General features: G+C 39.1%; 2 protein-coding genes across 3 annotated transcripts in view; one reads left to right on the forward strand and one right to left on the reverse strand.

Moving 5' to 3' along the window:
• Window positions 1-1,674: 1,674 nt before the first annotated feature.
• popdc2 (popeye domain cAMP effector 2) lies at window positions 1,675-5,727 on the forward strand. Its single transcript, XM_065292753.2, has 4 exons — window positions 1,675-2,974; window positions 3,276-3,384; window positions 3,493-4,032; window positions 5,304-5,727. Exons 1-3 carry the CDS (start codon window positions 2,478-2,480, stop codon window positions 3,982-3,984), a joined length of 1,098 nt encoding a protein of 365 aa, XP_065148825.1. The 5' UTR covers window positions 1,675-2,477; the 3' UTR covers window positions 3,985-4,032; window positions 5,304-5,727.
• A 146-nt stretch (window positions 5,728-5,873) lies between these two features.
• Window positions 5,874-19,139, reverse strand: part of pla1a (phospholipase A1 member A) — a 32,879-nt gene continuing 19,613 nt past the window's right edge. The window contains exons 3-11 of one of the 2 annotated variants that reach the window (XM_065248977.2): window positions 9,808-9,985; window positions 9,531-9,639; window positions 8,773-8,874; window positions 8,485-8,577; window positions 7,821-8,006; window positions 7,344-7,433; window positions 6,992-7,100; window positions 6,658-6,813; window positions 5,874-6,570 (exon numbers count right to left, since the gene is read on the reverse strand). In XM_065248977.2, coding sequence (XP_065105049.1) covers window positions 6,489-6,570; window positions 6,658-6,813; window positions 6,992-7,100; window positions 7,344-7,433; window positions 7,821-8,006; window positions 8,485-8,577; window positions 8,773-8,874; window positions 9,531-9,639; window positions 9,808-9,985 — 1,105 coding nt within the window. In that variant the 3' untranslated portion in view covers window positions 5,874-6,488. The remainder of the gene's footprint in view (window positions 6,571-6,657; window positions 6,814-6,991; window positions 7,101-7,343; window positions 7,434-7,820; window positions 8,007-8,484; window positions 8,578-8,772; window positions 8,875-9,530; window positions 9,640-9,807; window positions 9,986-19,139) is intronic. The other variant, XM_065248978.2, reaches the window with a different exon arrangement.

The raw sequence follows: 19,139 nt of genomic DNA on the forward strand, positions 1-19,139 counted from the left end.
TCTCATAATTTACTAACTCTCATTTTGTTACAGACCTGTATAAATTTCTTTGTTCTGATGAATACGAAGATATTATATACGAGATATTTTAAAGAATGTTTGTAAACAAGGAGAAAAGAATATTATGGAAGTGAATGGGGCCCATGAACAGTTTGGTTACAAACATTCCTCACAACATCTTTATTCATGTCATCAGAACAAAGACATTAATACAGGTCTGTCACAACACGAGAGTGAGTAAATTATGACTATGTGAATGTGATTTTCATTTTTGTGTGAACTATCCCTTTAACTGGTCGACCCTGGCGCTTGGAACGGCAAGGTCATAGGGGACACGCATATTAATAAAATGTGTTTCTGCTCTGTAAGTCACCTGGGATAAAAGGCCCAACCGAATGCATACATGTTAACGTTTAAATTACTTATTGTTATAAATATTCGGACAAGTCAGGCCACTTTTTAAAAAACTTTTGCATATTAAAAAAAATGTTTTTGGTAGATTACGTTTTTTTAGTTTGCGGACAATTTCATCTACTATAAATATTTTATAACATGTTTATTTTTAAAGGATTTATGTGGTACTAAGTAATATTTGTTTCTTGATAAACCAAGATTATTTGTATCTAGTTTGGCTGGTGTTTCACATGCAGCCTACTACTCGGTTGACTTTTAAATTCTCTACCAGCGTTTTGCTGGTGACAGCTGCAGTTAACTATGCATGCAGGCCTAAAATAGAGCTGCTGCTCCCAGCACACTCCCAATCTGAGATTCACCCACAGGAGAGCTTTCATTCTGCATGCACACCTGGTGTGTGCCAAGGCAAATGCAGCTTTACGTGTGCATATTATGCATTTGATCTTACAGTCCATGATCACATTAAGTGACACAAGGAGCAACTTATTTAGCACAAAAATTGTGTTTTTGAATAGCGCATTTTACATGATACATTGTTTTAAAGCAGGTTTTCATAAACTAATACCGTTATGTATATAATAAGACAATTACTAATAATTATTACTAATTAAAAATGTATAATTATTTAAATGTTTAAGCCTTATGCCTGTTATGTATATTTACAATACTTTAAAGGTGAGCTCATAGAGATATACATGTTCAGTGGTGGAGCATTCCATTAGCAGCGCAAAGTTCATGGGTTCAAACACAGGGAATACACATATTGATACTAATACTTAGGAATAAAGCATATGTCAAATGCAAAAATGTAAATTAATATAAATATTTCAGTTTTAAATGATTCATGAGCACATATCCAATAGAAATATATAAACTCTTTTCTATAACTCTGTCAAACATACTCTGCTTTCTGGCTCAATGCCTTGTATGGATATGCTTTGAAGTGTAATCTTTATTATTTTTGGCCTCTGCTTAAGGGAGTCTGACCATCACTTTCCTATCTTGCTCAGAAGTTGCTAAGAGTGTGTTTTCAGTATTCTTGACTGCCGTGTGAAAGTCTACAGGCATGTATACAAGAATGAAAAAGAGGCGGCATGTGAGAACATTATCGGCATGCTACCGTGGATGCCAAACAGACTGAGCTCTGAATAGCACCTATGACACTCACAGCAATCTAGTTAGATATATGTTGATGTTGCAGTTAAGCCATCAAATCACTTCAATTTTTTAAAATAACATTTCATATCTCATATATCTCAATCATTTTATTTCAATAATAAAAGTTAATATGACAGGAGTGGTAAAATGATCAACCACCATAAACACATAACATTCTCTCCTAGACGTCACTGCCAAACAGCAGAACGGTGCAGCGCAACAGTTGCACCAGGGCCAAGTTATGTGAAACTACAAACAGGAATGGCTGGGCAGGGGGAGGTAAACAGTGTTATATGACCTTCCCTCTCTCAGATTCTCAAAATATGTCCCCCCATAGCCTGGGACCCACCTACCCTACCATACCAATCTTACTTTAACCAACTCAAAAGTTTATTGCTTTATTGTGAAAAAAAGTTAAAGTTGGTAATATTTGTGTGAGTTTTTGTGAATGCTGAATGTCAGTGTAAGCTCCTCTCACTGTCACTTGTTATCATAATCACTCTGCCTCACCATCGTGTTATGTTAAGTAGTGGCTCTGTTTTCTGTCTGTCGCTCTTTCCTCCTTAGGTTTCAATTCCAAACATGGTTATCCTTCTCAGGGTCTGTCCCCCCACATGTGCCGCTCTGTGTTTCCATCAGTCTCCAGTCTACTAGTGTGAAAGAGGGAACAGAACAGAGGAAAAGGAGGACTGATATTGCAGGACAAGTGGGCGCAAATGGATATTCCTGGAGTGGGATTATGAGGCAGCCTTCATTCCATCTGTAAAGACGTCCATTCTTGGGGAACAACCTTTTTCTTTCATTAGTTTTGTACACTGGGCTTTCAAATCATTACTTGTCATAGTTAAAGAAAGTATTTTTATTTTACATTTTGTGTTATTTGAAGATATAACAAAGACAGAAACATGTCTAGGGACGAGTCTAATGTGTTATACCAAGTCATTTACAATCACACGCTCTGTGATGGATGGACCAACAACACCGAAGGTGCCCTGTACCATCTGGGCAACACCATACTTTTTCTGGGGTATATGGGTGGCAGTGGAGCATATGGAGCTTTGTACATCTTCAGTTTTTTGGTTCCCGCCTTCTTATGTTTGACGCTATGGGGCTGGATGACAATGTGTGGTCTTGACGTCTTCATCTGGAACTTGCTGCTGATGCTGCAGTGCTTTGCCCAGGTGTGTCATCTGATATTTCGGCTGATGCAGGACGGTTTGCCCAGCGAAGAGCTTTCTGCGCTTTACTCTGCAGTCTATCTACCGCTGGATGTACCTGTGCAGGTGTTTAAAGAGATCGCCACGGCCTGTGAGAACAAAGTGCACTCTCTAGAGCCAGAAAAAACATATGCGGTGGAAGGAAAGACACCTATTGATCGGTTGTCTTTCCTTCTTTCTGGCAGGTGAGTGCTTCAGGTGTACATTCTCAGAAAAAACATCCTGGGGCGTTACCCTTTTAAATGTTTTGCACCTAAAAAGTGCATATTAGTACCTCAAAGGTTCATATTAGTACCGAATGTATGCATGGTACATATTTGGTCCTTTTTATTGGGAACTTTCCCAGTGATAGCCTGGGACCACTTTTGGACCTACTTTTCTGACAGTTGCTTTTTCACTTGCTGATATTTTCAACTATATCACAAGCTGCATATTGTATCAAAAGACTAGTAATTGTAAATGACATTAAATTACTTGCTTTTACAGGATTAGAGTGTCCTTAGAAGGTCAGTTTCTCCATTATATCTTCCCTCACCAGTTTCTTGACTCTCCAGAATGGGAGTCTCTAAGACCAACAGAGGAAGGGAACTTTCAGGTATGATAACTGTAATAGGACTGATGGGAATGTGCTCTTTATCTTTTGTTATGTGCCGATAAGTAAAGAAATTCTTAAAATATTACCCTATATCTCCCCTGACCTCAGGTGACACTAACCGCAGAGACGGAGTGCCGTTACATCTCGTGGCGCAGGCGTCGGCTTTACCTTCTTCTATCCAAGGATCGGTACACTGCCCGACTTTTCTCCGTCATGCTTGGAAGTGACATCGCTGACAAACTCTACTCACTCAATGACAAACTATTTGCCAAGAGCGGCGTGCGCCTCGATATTCGTCTGCCCAGTCTCTACCACGTTCTTGCCCCCACTCCACAGAGCAGTGAAGGCGGCAGCGCAAGCTCACCGCCCAGGGGAAGCCATGGAGATTCTGCATTTGTCAGCGTTGATCCAGATCCTTCTAACAAGGTCTGCAAGCCGGACCAGGGAAAGGCCCCTATGTCCAAATCTGCACACCAGCACTGGCCCTCAGATACAGAATTGCCCTCTGGTGAGGACTCAACCAGCTTGATTTTGGAGGACTTTGCCGATATGGCAGGCTCTTTAATGGACTATGGGAGTGAGAGGGAATATTTGAAGTAAAGAATGGGGTGTTGAAGCTAACACACTGAGCCACTTCTAAAGTCACATGTAAGTACACAAGTAAAGACTGAAGGGTGGGAGGGGCTGGTTAGGGGCGGAGCCTTTTATGCATGAGGTACACTGTTGCACTAATAGATATTGGATTGCACAAACACTAAGACTAATTGAAAGAATGCATTGTGTTTTTAACGTGAATGCAGTGTTGTTTTTGTGCATGTTGGGGTGTGCAAGGAAGAAATTAAGAGTTCAGATGCAAAACCCGCTAAGTTCGTCTGGCATGATTTTTTGTACATTAGCATTTTTTTAGCAGAACCTTAATGGATTCTGACTAAAACCGATATTTCTGAATGGCCTGTGGGCGGGATTAAGTGAATTTGACATGAAAGTATTTGATAAAATTAGGAACTTATCGAGAGCATTCGGTTACAATCATCTCATGAAGGTGGGGGTTTAGCGGCTTTTGCAAGTTTACTCTTCAAATATTAATTGTGGTGACATTGAAGTATGTGTGTGGGGGTTCTTATCTATATTTTGGGGACAGAACTGTCCCCCAAAAGTAAGCTGGTAAATATTCAACACAATCTCATGGCAATTTATACTTACGAGGTGGCTAATTTGTACGAACACACTAGTACGTTTTTGTACGATTAGCTTTTTCCCTGTGACAATAGGGTGAGGGGTGGGGTTTCATTATTATTTTGAATGGTCAGGCTAAAATATATCATATTTTATATTTAGCTATTGGGGATGTCATCAAAGCTAAAATCTATACATTCTGAAAGTAAGTTTATCTCATCAGTAAAGCCGGTTTGGTGATTAATAGTAAATCACCATAACCTTCTTTCAAATGGAGCGGCATTTACTACACAAAGCCTCTTTTGAAAAAGACGAGCGACACACAAAGTCGCTTATAATGTGAATGTACCTTGAGAATCACAGGCGATTAATCACTCACCCCTAGTTTGAAGACCTTATTGAGTTAGAGATGTGTTATGTTTTATTTAGCATATATTATTTATATTTAGCATTTCTGTCGAATGATTATTTAAGAACATTTCAAAGATTATTTATAGGGACCCAAACGTGCCAGCTGTTTATCCAGCACTCCTCTATCTCTAAATACTTGGCTTTACCGGCAAGGAGCAGATTGAATTTCACAGGGTATTGAATGGTGGGGGGTGTGGTTGTGATAGGAGGATGGATCTGCTGTCATTGGTGATATGACCTTTACACTGTTTGCAAAGGAATGAGAAATGTTTTATGGGGTTGCATTTCAGTGTCCCCAGTGAGTATCTGTTTATATTTTTCTCATCTAACAGAGGATGATACTTCAGGAAATTTTCCACTTCGATTTCAAAGAGGACGTGCTCCATTGGCCCCTACTGACACCCCTAAACTGTAGAAACGGTTGCAGCAATGCATCTTGGGACGGTAATGGAATCTCGAATCAATTCCTAATCTCATCACCATCAATGCTGTTACCAATGTCACTGAAGATTCATCTATTAGGTTTTTTTGTTTGTTTGTTTAGGACAAAATAATGTTCAAAGATCTTAATCATACCTCTCAAAACAGATTTTTTTCAGACAGATACTACATGATTCCACATCATTGTGATTTCAGCATGCCTGTTTTATTTGTATTGGCTTGTGTTTGTTTTAGTTTAATCTGTTTGTTTAAACACTTGAGGCAGAAATCAACACAAACAAAACGATTCAGTCTAAACAGCAGTTTAACACGGTTTACTAATAGTTAGATAAATAAATAATGAGTTTTATTACAAAACGGCGCATATACTGTATATAGAATAATTCAAAATTAGTAAATGCTGCTATAATATCACTCACTGGTATTATGTATCCAAAAACAGATGAGACTGACCATATTCGTTCATGTATTTTCATGGGGCCAACTGTTTATTAAGCTCGGGGATAAACATTTGACTTGATATTTCTCTAAATCTGTCATTACAAAGCAGAGGTTATCCTTACTTTTAAATATGAATACACAGATTCAGATTTTTAAGTTGCAAAAACTCATCAAAATGAAAAAAGTTTATGCTGTACGCACTAAAACTTTTCAAATATGAAATTAAAACAAAACATGTCACAAGAGCTGTGTTTTCAATAACCATCACACGCTATATTTTTGTCAATGACTGCTGTATAACAAAGTTAAAAGTACAAATTGAGTGTACACATGCACATTAATTTTTCTCTGTTTTACAGTTACTGGAACCATGCACATATAAAGTAGTTTTAACAACAGAAGAATCAGTAAATGTATTTTACCTACTGTAAAGTCTAAACTATGGCATTTTGTGAAAACATAATAAATATATCTTTAACAGAGTTTATACCTCAGTCCCCTTGTATCCTGTTTGCTAATACATTTTACAAAGCTGTGATGCCTTCCAACCTAAGCTAATCTGTAAAAAGCTGGTTATCAGGTTAATGTATCGGCTCACTTACATTAAGTAGTAGTAGTAGTAGTGCATGTTTAATTTAACACACCTGGACAAAATCATGTGACCACAGAACTCCTCTTCTGATGTTAATGTTTTTCACACATAATTGATCCATCCCTCTGCACAAAACACGACAGTAGTACACATACAGTATGTCACGTCCCAGAAAAATAAGATAGAGATGAAAAGACAAGTGTTATTTTTACCTGATTTGAGGGAATTCAGAGATGCATATAGATTCAAAGTGGATATCGCCTTGTCTGTAAAAACGTGCTCCTGTATTTTTCAGCTGTATTGTGTCAATTTTACACAGTTTGTCTGGGTGTCCCATGACCTTTTGAAACACTGTTTGATCTGTATTTCTGGAAAAACAAAATATATATGCATAATCGGTTTATGCTCCACTAACACATAAACACACACAGCTATGAACACAGCCATGCCATGTAAATCAATAACCACACTGAAACTATTTGAAATAAAAAACTATAAAAATGAGTACCGGTAGCTGATAAAACTACAAAATAATATTATACAGACAGTTTGAGTTTTAGCTCTGTCTCTGGGAGTCCTGTGGAGACCAGGGTGAGCTGAACTTCAGCAGTCTTATCCAAAGGTGAAACCTTTAATTTCACAAGGATGTGATGTGCTGTGGAAAAGAGGGGAGGTCATGAGAGAAGACAGAAATTATTTTACTTGATTGAATTACAATAAACACAGTTGTATAGATTTACCAAGAAATGTACCTTGTAACTTTAGAAATGGACAAATCATAGTAATGCATATTGCAGGTTTCTGTGGAAGTTTCTACATTGAGAATTGTGCTTACTGTTCACTCAAGTTTCCAAATTTAAATCTTTTGTAAAAAAAAAACATTTAAAGAAATACACACTACAGTACGGAGTTGAAGCGGTGGTTAGGAGATAGACTTTCTCTTGATTTGGCAGGGGAGATGCTGTTATCCCACTGTTCTTTAATAAGCCTGAAATACACAAAAGCACACATATTACTGAATGCATATGGGCTTATGTAGCATTAAAGGCTTGAGATGTACAGTATGTGGGTCAATGTTATCATCTCTTATATAATCAGCATCCAGTGATATTTTTCAAAAGTTGGGAAAGGAATTTGTGCACACAAAGAAAAAAACAAGGTTAGTTAAACATCTAAAGAAACAAGGACTTTAAGGTTCATCCAGGGTTAGATAACACATATGGTAGTCAATATTATATATTATAATATTATAAAGATGTCAAGGTTATTATTTTACAGACTGAAACAAGAAAGTGATACAGAGTGGTTCTGTAAATGTTATAAGTTCTTTACGAAACCATACAGTTCGACAGTTTAAGTGTGTATTTATCATTACCAATTTGTGGGCATGTGCCATTGAAGGGACCATCACATTTGATGCACTCTCCTGCCAAGAATTTCTCGTAACTGGAGCAGGGGAATCCAATGAGCGGACAGGAGCCATTCAATGAACTCATGTAGACGTGCACCGCCCTCATGTGGTCACAAATCACATAGCCATACACTGGAAAGTAGATAAAAACTGACAGCACAGGCAGATTCTCAGGTAGCATAAAGTTTGTCCAGAATTACATGAGAAGGTTAGTCTTTTGTGAATTGCGTAATTTGATATGATATTTCACAAGGATTTCTGTAAAGTTTAATAAATATTTTAAATAAAACTTCTGTTAGTTGTTGTCAGGGTTCAGTCATGTCTTTTATTTTGAATTATGTGTTTTGTAATGTGCATTATGTCACTTCCTGTTGTAGTCCTTAGTTTATGGTCTTTGTAGTCTTGTTTGTTTGTTGTCTCCATGTGTATCTTGTTAGCCCTAATTGGTGTATGTATATAAAGCCCCCATGTTTCCATTGCGTTTTGTCGTTGAGTGTTTTGTACCTGAGCCCAGAGCTGTGTTTTGTGTTTTAATTCAAGTTCATGTTTAGATTTATTTAATACATTTTGATCCTATCTCCTCATATTTAATCCAACACGTTACAGTTATTACATGTTACCAACTTACTTGAAGAAAATTGTGAGCGTGCGCACCCTGCTTGGTCCATGCCACCATTTAAAAAGAAGTCTGTGTGCCCGACAGGAATGGAAATACCAAAGTCTACCAGAGTAAATGGTTATTTATAGTTAAAACAGTAAAACAGCACCTATGACATAGTTATAAGAACTCATATGGTTAAATCAAACATCATGACCATAGTGTCAAGACGTGACCCATTAGTAGGCATACTATCTGTACATCTAATAATATAAGTTATTATTATTATGTTACATAAAGTACATAATTTATTCTTACAGTCAGAGTCCGTGTGGATGGCCTCAACAAACAAAGCATCAGATGAATCAAGACGGTCAGATGGATCTGCGCTCTTAAACATTGGGCCTGCTGGGTCCAGACCTGGAGACAAAGAACTCAGATATATAATCTGTATATTATACAATTATGAATTTATAACTGAAATCAATTTAATCACATTTTGTACAGCTGCTGCAGGAATGCAAGATTGTGAAAAGCAAAGAAATGTATTAAAGTTAACTAATATTAATTTTAATATAAATGTTTAGCTTTTAGTTAACTTTGGCCTGATGACAGTAAGACACACTTTTAAACATATAAAAAACATTTAGGTAAAAAAAGTTTGTTTTGTCTTTTCAAGGCTGTGTGACTGAACAATTCATTATTGTTTTGTTGGACTGTTATCTCTCTGTCTCTGTTTTTGTCTAAAAGCCTTATTTGGTGTGTCTATAGAATCTCTACAACTCTCATCAGGCCATATAAAATATATATATATAATTTAATATATAAATATATATATATATATAATTAACTTTTTATTTATTATGTGACTATTTAATAACAGTTCAGTTTACATTTCTTTGCTTTTCACAATCTTGCATTGTTGCCGTAGCTGTACAAGACACATTGTGCAACAAAAAAAATCAATAAATATATAATAATAATACTGTATTTCTGAATATCATGGCTTAAATCATATGATTCTTTTTGTATATATATTTCATATTTATATTTTCAAAATTATTTTCATACATTACCTGTGATTCGACCCAGCTTGCCTTTAAACAGGGTCCCCATAAATCCACACACATGTGCTCCGAGACTCACACCAATGAAATGAAAAGACTCCAGTGTGCTTCCATACATCTGGAAAAGCCACAAAAAAATGTACTGTTACATGTCATAAATCTTTTAATCATGTATTTAACACTATGCATGAATTGATCATTTGGTGTGGATGTAACTGTGCATATTACAGAGTGCATCGTTTATTATTTATATTTATACAACATTATTTATTACCGAAACTCTTACCGTAAGTTGATTAATGAGAATTGATATCTGTAATGCCACTTCCTTGTAGTTCTCCACTACTCGGTTGTAAGCGAAGGATGCTCCAAAGACCCAGTCCACAACCAGAACATTCACATTCTCTTCTCGTAGTAACGCCTGGGCTAAACCACTTACCCAAGAGGGTTTACTTCCCAGTGCCCTAAAAAGATGCCAAGTAAAAAAATAAGATCTGTGTACAGAGTGCAATGATCATCGGATTCCTAAAACTTGATGTGACCCTGTTTGTAAAATCCAGAAGTCTCATGATCTAACTAGATATGCAATTCCCAAGGAATTACCAGTGCATGAAAATGCAAAAAGTTGATTGACAGAAATGTAAAAGAAATTTAGTCTAGTAGTTTACCTGGCTGTTGACATGTTTTAGTGTGAAGCTAGCATGATTTAAAAAAGTTATCATGATGTTATCATGACGTTAGCATGACGTTAGCATGATGCTAGCATGAAGCTAGCATGAAGCTAGCATGATTAGCATGATTAGCATGAAGCTAGCATGATGCTAACATGATTAGCATAAAGCTAGCATGATGCTAGCATGATTAGCATGATGCTAGCATGATTAGCATGAAGCTAGCATAATGCTAGCATGATTAGCATGAAGCTAGCATGATGCTAACATGATTAGCATAAAGCTAGCATGATGCTAGCATGATTAGCATGATGCTAGCATGATTAGCATGAAGCTAGCATGATTAGCATGAAGCTAGCATGATGCTAGCATGATTAGCATGAAGCTAGCATGATGCTAGCATGATTAGCATGAAGCTAGCATGATGCTAGCATGAAGCTAGCAAGATGCTAGCATGATTAGCATGAAGCTTACATGAAGCTAGCATGATGTTAGCATGATTAACATGAAGCTAGCATGATGCTAACATGATTAACATGAAGCTAACACGATGCTAACATGATTAGCATGAAGCTAGCACAATGTTAGCATGATTAGAATGAAGCTAACACGATGCTAGCATGATTAGCATGAAGCTAGCACGATTGTAACATGATTAGCATAAAGTTAGCACAAAGCTAGCATGATTAGAATGAAGCTAGCACGATGCTAGCATGATTAGCATGAAGCTAGCACGATGCTAGCATGATTAGCATGAAGCTAGCACGATGCTAGCATGATTAGCATGAAGCTAGCACGATGCTAGCATGATTAGCACGATGCTAGCATGATTAGCACGATGCTAGCATGATTAGCATGATGCTAGCATGATTAGCATGATGCTAGCATGATGCTAGCATGATTAGCATGAAGCTAGCACGATGCTAGCATGATTAGCATGAAGCTAGCACGATGCTAGCATGATTAGTATAAAGCTAGCACGATGTTAGCATGAAGCTAGCATGATGTTAGCATGATTAGCATGAAGCTAGCATGATGTTAGCATGATTAGCATGAAGCTAGCATGATGCTAGCATGATTAGCATGAAGCTAGCATGATGCTAGCATGATTAGCATGAAGCTAGCATGATGCTAGCATGATTAGCATGAAGCTAGCATGATGCTAGCACGATTAGCATGAAGCTAACATGATGTTAGCATGATTAGCATGAAGCTAGCATGATGCTAACATGATTAGCATGAAGCTAGCATGATGTAAGCATGATTAGCATGAAGCTAGCATGATGCTAACATGATTAGCATGATGCTAGCATGATTAGCATGATGCTAGCATGAAGCTAGCAAGATGCTAGCATGATTAGCATAAAGTTAGCACGATGCTAGCATGATTAGCATGAAGCTAGCACAATGCTAGCATGATTAGCATGAAGCTAGTACGATGCTAGCATGATTAGCATGAAGCTAGCACGATGCTAGCATGATTAGCATGAAGCTAGCACGATGCTAGCATGATTAGCATGAAGCTAGCACGTTGCTAGCATGATTAGCATGAAGCTAGCACGTTGCTAGCATGATTAGCATGAAGCTAGCACGATGCTAGCATGATTAGCATGAAGCTAGCACGATGTTATCATGATAAACACGAAGCTAGCATGATTAGCATGAAGCTAACATGATGATAGCATGATTACCATGAAGCTAGCATGACTAGCATGAAGCTAGCACGATGCTAGCATGATTAGCACGATGCTAGCATGATTAGCATGATGCTAGCATGATTAGCATGATGCTAGCATGATGCTAGCATGATTAGCATGAAGCTAGCACGATGCTAGCATGATTAGCATGAAGCTAGCACGATGCTAGCATGATTAGTATAAAGCTAGCACGATGTTAGCATGAAGCTAGCATGATGTTAGCATGATTAGCATGAAGCTAGCATGATGTTAGCATGATTAGCATGAAGCTAGCATGATGCTAACATGATTAGCATGAAGCTAGCATGATGTAAGCATGATTAGCATGAAGCTAGCATGATGCTAACATGATTAGCATGATGCTAGCATGATTAGCATGATGCTAGCATGAAGCTAGCAAGATGCTAGCATGATTAGCATAAAGTTAGCACGATGCTAGCATGATTAGCATGAAGCTAGCACGATGCTAGCATGATTAGCATGAAGCTAGTACGATGCTAGCATGATTAGCATGAAGCTAGCACGATGCTAGCATGATTAGCATGAAGCTAGCACGATGCTAGCATGATTAGCATGAAGCTAGCACGTTGCTAGCATGATTAGCATGAAGCTAGCACGTTGCTAGCATGATTAGCATGAAGCTAGCACGATGCTAGCATGATTAGCATGAAGCTAGCACGATGTTATCATGATAAACACGAAGCTAGCATGATTAGCATGAAGCTAACATGATGATAGCATGATTACCATGAAGCTAGCATGACTAGCATGAAGCTAGCATGATGTTAGCATGATTAGCATGAAGCTAGCATGATGTTAGCATGATTAGCATGAAGCTAGCATGATGTTAGCATGATTAACATGAAGCTAGCATGATGCTAACATGATTAGCATGATGCTAGCATGATTAGCATGATGCTAGCATGAAGCTAGCACGATGCTAGCATGATTAGCATGAAGCTAGCACGATGCTAGCGTGATTAGCATGAAGCTAGCACGATGCTAGCGTGATTAGCATGAAGCTAGCACGATGCTAGCATGATTAGCATGCAGCTAGCACGATGCTACTATGATTAGCATGAAGCTAGCATGATGTTATCATGATTAGCATAAAGCTAACATGATGTTAGTATGATTAGCATGAAGCTAGCATAATTTGCATAAAGCTAGCATGATGCTAGCATGATTACCATGAAGTTAGCATGAATTTAGCATGAAATTAGCATGATCCTAGCATTATTAGCATGATGCTAGCATGATTAAGATGATGCTAGCATGATTATCATGAAGCTAGCATGATGTAGCATGAAGCTAACAAGATTTAACATGAAGCTAGCATGATTTAACATTAAGTTAGCAAGATTTATTATAAAATTAGCATAAAGCTAGCATGAAACTAGCACGAAGCTAGCATGACTTAGCATGAAGCAAGCATGAAGCTAATATGACCCAAAGACCCAACCCCCATGTCTCTATGATGTCCGGATCCAGAGATATAAGGCTTTGTTTATTATGTTGCTAGGCTGCTCATATTTGGTTGCTAGGGGCGTGGCTTAATACCTCAATAAGGATGGTGAGAGACTGATTGGATGCCTGAGTAAAATGAGCCCACCCCCATGTCTCTGTGACACTGTGCTGCAAAGATATCCATCTGGGCACTTCATAATGGCAGTCTATGGGAGATGTTGCTAGGGTGCCCAAAATGGTTGCTAGGGGCGTGGCTTGATAGCTCAATAAGGATCCTAAGGGACTGATTGGATGCCTGAGTAAAATGAGCCCACCCCCATGTCTCTATGACACTGCGCTGCAAAGATATCCCATCCGGGACGTTTTTAGTTCCTTATATGGGCATGATTCCTGCCCCATTATAAGTCTATGGGGAAATTTGGGGACCTCTTACACCCCAGGGGTACAGCTTACACCCCATAGTGAGGTATGTTCTTACAGAGCCTGCCAGCCTCTTCAAATGTGGCAAGTCACAAGTTTCTGTGAAATCCTAGGTCTGAGCTACGACTCGTCAAAGTTTGTCGCAATGTTAAGTCTATGGGATTTTTCGGCTGCTTTTTCGCCCCTGGGGCGAAGACCGTACCCCCGATCGCTTATAAAAGTCATAGCACACTATTCCCGAATAGTCCGCACGTTTGAGAGTTTGAATGAAGTTTCTAAGTTAAACGGTTCGAGCCGTATTAATTGCGGAAATTTGGTTGGAAGAATAATAATAATAACTAGATATTAAAGTTTGAGGACAAACTTTATGTTGGCTTGAAAAAGCGTAGCCTGAACATTTAAAATGGTTTGACAGAAGTTTGTTTTAGTAGGCTATCTGGCTGTTAGCATGATTAGCATGAAGTTAGCATGATTAGCATGAAGTTAGCATGATTAGCATGAAGCTAGCATGATTAGCATGAAGCTAGCATGATGTTAGCATGATCAGTATGAAGCTAGCATGAAGCTAACATGATTAGCATGAAGCTAACATGAAGCTAACATGATTAGCATGAAGCTAGCATGATGCTAGCATGATTAGCATGAAGCTAGCATGAAGCTAACATGATTAGCATGAAGCTAGAATGAAGCTAACATTTATTCCGTTGCTAGGGTACTAAGTTTGGTTGCTAGGGAGAAAATTGGCATCCCATAATGATCAACCTTCAAGCCACAAGTAAAACGGTCCAACCCCCGTGTCTCTATGATGTTCTGAAGCGGAGATATAAGGCTTTGTTTATTCCGTTGCTAGGGTACTAAGTTTGGTTGCTAGGGAAAAAATTGGCATCCCATAATGATCAACCTTCAAGCCACAAGTAAAACGGTCCAACCCCCATGTCTCTATGATGTTCTGAAGAGGAGATATAAGGCTTTGTTTATTCCGTTGCTAGGGTACTAAGTTTGGTTGCTAGGGAGAAAATTGGCATCCCATAATGATCAACCTTCAAGCCACAAGTAAAACGGTCCAACCCCCGTGTCTCTATGATGTTCTGAAGCGGAGATATAAGGCTTTGTTTATTCCGTTGCTTGGGTACTAAGTTTGGTTGCTAGGGAGAAAATTGGCATCCCATAATGATCAACTTTCAAGCCACAAGTAAAACGGTCAAACCCCCGTGTCTCTAAGATGTTCTGAAGCGGAGATAAAAGGCTTTGTTTATTCCGTTGCTAGGGTACTAAGTTTGGTTGCTAGGGAGAAAATTGGCATCCCATAATGATCAACCTTCAAGCCACAAGTAAAACGGTCCAACCTCCATGTCTCTATGATGTTCTGAAGCGGAGATATAAGGCTTTGTTTATTCCGTTGCTAGGGAACTAAGTTTGGTTGCTAGGGAGAAAATTGGCATCCCATAATGATCAACCTTCAAGCCACAAGTAAAACGGTCCAACCCCCGTGTCTCTACAATGTTCTGATGCTGAGATATAAGGCTTTGTTTATTCCGTTGCTAGGGTACTAAGTTTGGTTGCTAGGGAGGAAACTGGCATCCCATAATAATCAACCTTCAAGCCACAAGTAAAACGGTCCAACCCCCGTGTCTCTAAGATGTTCTGAAGCGGAGAAATAAGGCTTTGTTTATTCCGTTGCTAGGGTACTAAGTTTGGTTGCTAGGTAGAAAAATGGCATCCCATAATGATCAACCTTCAAGCCACAAGTAAAACGGTCCAACCCCCGTGTCTCTATGATGTTCTGAAGCGGAGATATAAGGCTTTGTTTATTCCGTTGCTAGGGTACTAAGTTTGGTTGCTAGGGAGAAAATTGGCATCCCATAATGATCAACCTTCAAGCCACAAGTAAAACAGTCCAACCCCCATGTCTCTATGATGTTCTGAAGCGGAGATAAAAAGCTTTGTTTATTCCGTTGCTAGGGTACTAAGTTTGGTTGCTAGGGAGAAAATTGCCATCCCATAATGATCAACCTTCAAGCCACAAGTAAAACGGTCCAACCCCCGTGTCTCTAAGATGTTCTGAAGCGGAGAAATAAGGCTTTGTTTATTCCGTTGCTAGGGTACTAAGTTTGGTTGCTAGGGAGAAAAATGGCATCCCATAATGATCAACCTTCAAGCCACAAGTAAAACGGTCCAACCCCCGTGTCTCTATGATGTTCTGAAGCGGAGATATAAGGCTTTGTTTATTCCGTTGCTAGGGTACTAAGTTTGGTTGCTAGGGAGGAAATTGGCATCCCATAATAATCAACCTTCAAGCCACAAGTAAAACGGTCCAACCCCCGTGTCTCTAAGATGTTCTGAAGCGGAGAAATAAGGCTTTGTTTATTCCGTTGCTAGGGTACTAAGTTTGGTTGCTAGGGAGAAAAATGGCATCCCATAATGATCAACCTTCAAGCCACAAGTAAAACGGTCCAACCCCCGTGTCTCTAAGATGTTCTGAAGCGGAGATATAAGGCTTTGTTTATTCCGTTGCTAGGGTACTAAGTTTGGTTGCTAGGGAGAAAAATGGCATCCCATAATGATCAACCTTCAAGCCACAAGTAAAACGGTCCAACCCCCGTGTCTCTATGATGTTCTGAAGCGGAGATATAAGGCTTTGTTTATTCCGTTGCTAGGGTACTAAGTTTGGTTGCTAGGGAGGAAATTGGCATCCCATAATAATCAACCTTCAAGCCACAAGTAAAACGGTCCAACCCCCGTGTCTCTAAGATGTTCTGAAGCGGAGAAATAAGGCTTTGTTTATTCCGTTGCTAGGGTACTAAGTTTGGTTGCTAGGGAGAAAAATGGCATCCCATAATGATCAACCTTCAAGCCACAAGTAAAACGGTCCAACCCCCGTGTCTCTAAGATGTTCTGAAGCGGAGATATAAGGCTTTGTTTATTCCGTTGCTAGGGTACTAAGTTTGGTTGCTAGGGAGAAAAATGGTATCCCATAATGATCAACCTTCAAGCCACAAGTAAAACGGTCCAACCCCCGTGTCTCTATGATGTTCTGAAGCGGAGATATAAGGCTTTGTTTATTCCGTTGCTAGGGTACTAAGTTTGGTTGCTAGGGAGGAAATTGGCATCCCATAATAATCAACCTTCAAGCCACAAGTAAAACGGTCCAACCCCCGTGTCTCTAAGATGTTCTGAAGCGGAGAAATAAGGCTTTGTTTATTCCGTTGCTAGGGTACTAAGTTTGGTTGCTAGGGAGAAAAATGGCATCCCATAATGATCAACCTTCAAGCCACAAGTAAAACGGTCCAACCCCCATGTCTCTACGACACTCTAAAGTTAAGATATTCCATCTGGGACGCTTTTATTCCTTTATATGGGCATGTTTCCTGCCCCATTATAAGTCAATGGGAAATTTTGGGGGCCTCTTACACCCCAGGGGTACAGCTTACACCCCATTTTGATGTATGTTCTTACAGAGCCTGTCCGCCTCCTTAAATGTGGTAAGCCACAAGTTTCTACATGTTTCTCACTCGCAGCTATGACCCGTCAAAGTTTGTCTCCATGTTAAGTAAATGGGAGTTTTGGGGTCTTTGAGCGCCCCGTTTAGGAATTTGGAAGGTCCCATCAGTTAGAAAAGATATAGCACACTAAGTCAGACCAGTCTTAAGGTCCGTGGAAAATTTGGTGCATGTAGCTTGAAAGCTCTAGGACGAGTTAGTGTCAGAAATTTTGGGGTGCTAAGAAGAATAATAATAATAAGTTTAAAAGCAATAACAATATGTTGGCTTTTTCAAGCCAACATAATAATAATAACTAGATATGCAATTCCCAAGGAATTACCAGTGCATGAAAATGCAAAAAGTTGATTGACAGAAATGTAAAAGAAATTTAGTCTAGTAGTTTACCTGGCTGTTGACATGTTTTAGTGTGAAGCTAGCATGATTTAAAAAAGTTATCATGATGAAATATGATGCTAGCATGATTAGCATGATTCAGCATGACGTTAGCATGATGCTAGCATGATTAGCATGAAGCTAGCATGAAGCTAGCATGATTAGCATGATGCTAGCATGATTAGCATAAAGCTAGCATGATTAGCATGAAGCTAACACGATGCTAGCATGATTAGCATGAAGCTAGCACGATGCTAGCATGATTAGCATGAAGCTAGCATGAAGCTAGCACGATGCTAGCATGATTAGCATGAAGCTAGCATGATTAGCATGAAGCTAGCACGATGCTAGCATGATTAGCATGAAGCTAGCACGATGCTAGCATGATTAGCATGAAGCTAGCACGATGCTAATATGATTAGCATGAAGCTAGCACGATGCTAGCATGATTAGCATGAAGCTAGCACGATGCTAGCATGATTAGCATGAAGCTAGAATGATTAGCATGAAGCTAGCACGATGCTAGCATGATTAGCATGAAGCTAGCACGATGCTAGCATGATTAGCATGAAGCTAGCACGATGCTAATATGATTAGCATGAAGCTAGCACGATGCTAGCATGATTAGCATGAAGCTAGCACGATGCTAGCATGATTAGCATGAAGCTAGCACGATGCTAGCATGATTAGCATGAAGCTAGCACGATGCTAGCATGATTAGCATGAAGCTAGCACGATGCTAGCATGATTAGCATGAAGCTAGCACGATGCTAGCATGATTAGCATGAAGCTAGCACGATGCTAGCATGATTAGCATGAAGCTAGCACGATGCTAGCATGATTAGCATGAAGCTAGCACGATGCTAGCATGATTAGCATGAAGCTAGCACGATGCTAGCATGATTAGCATGAAGCTAGCACGATGCTAGCATGATTAGCATGAAGCTAGCATAATTTGCATGAAGCTAGCATGATGCTAGCATGATTACCATGAAGTTAGCATGAATTTAGCATGAAATTAGCATGATCCTAGCATTATTAGCATGATGCTAGCATGATTAAGATGATGCTAGCATGATTAGCATGAAGCTAGCATGATTTAGCATGAAGCTAACAAGATTTAACATGAAGCTAGCATGATTTAGCATTAAGTTAGCAAGATTTATTATGAAATTAGCATAAAGCTAGCATGAAACTAACACGAAGCTAGCATGACTTAGCATGAAGCTAGCATGAAGCTAATATGACCCAAAGACCCAACCCCCATGTCTCTATGATGTCCGGATCCAGAGATATAAGGCTTTGTTTATTATGTTGCTAGGCTGCTCATATTTGGTTGCTAGGGGCGTGGCTTAATACCTCAATAAGGATGGTGAGAGACTGATTGGATGCCTGAGTAAAATGAGCCCACCCCCATGTCTCTGTGACACTGTGCTGCAAAGATATCCATCTGGGCATTTTATAATTGCAGTCTATGGGAGATGTTGC

The sequence above is a fragment of the Paramisgurnus dabryanus genome, chromosome 15, assembly GCF_030506205.2.
Source record: "Paramisgurnus dabryanus chromosome 15, PD_genome_1.1, whole genome shotgun sequence".
Lineage (NCBI taxonomy): Eukaryota > Metazoa > Chordata > Actinopteri > Cypriniformes > Cobitidae > Paramisgurnus > Paramisgurnus dabryanus.

What these genes read in the sequence shown, in the direction of transcription:
- popdc2 (XM_065292753.2), top strand. Translation starts at nt 2,478, where the DNA reads ATGTCTAGGGACGAGTCTAATGTGTTATACCAAGTCATTTACAATCAC. An exon ending in TCTTTCCTTCTTTCTGGCAG is followed by an intron (nt 2,975 to 3,275) that starts GTGAGTGCTTCA and finishes TTGCTTTTACAG; the next exon opens with GATTAGAGTGTCCTTAGAAG. An exon ending in CAGAGGAAGGGAACTTTCAG is followed by an intron (nt 3,385 to 3,492) that starts GTATGATAACTG and finishes CCCTGACCTCAG; the next exon opens with GTGACACTAACCGCAGAGAC.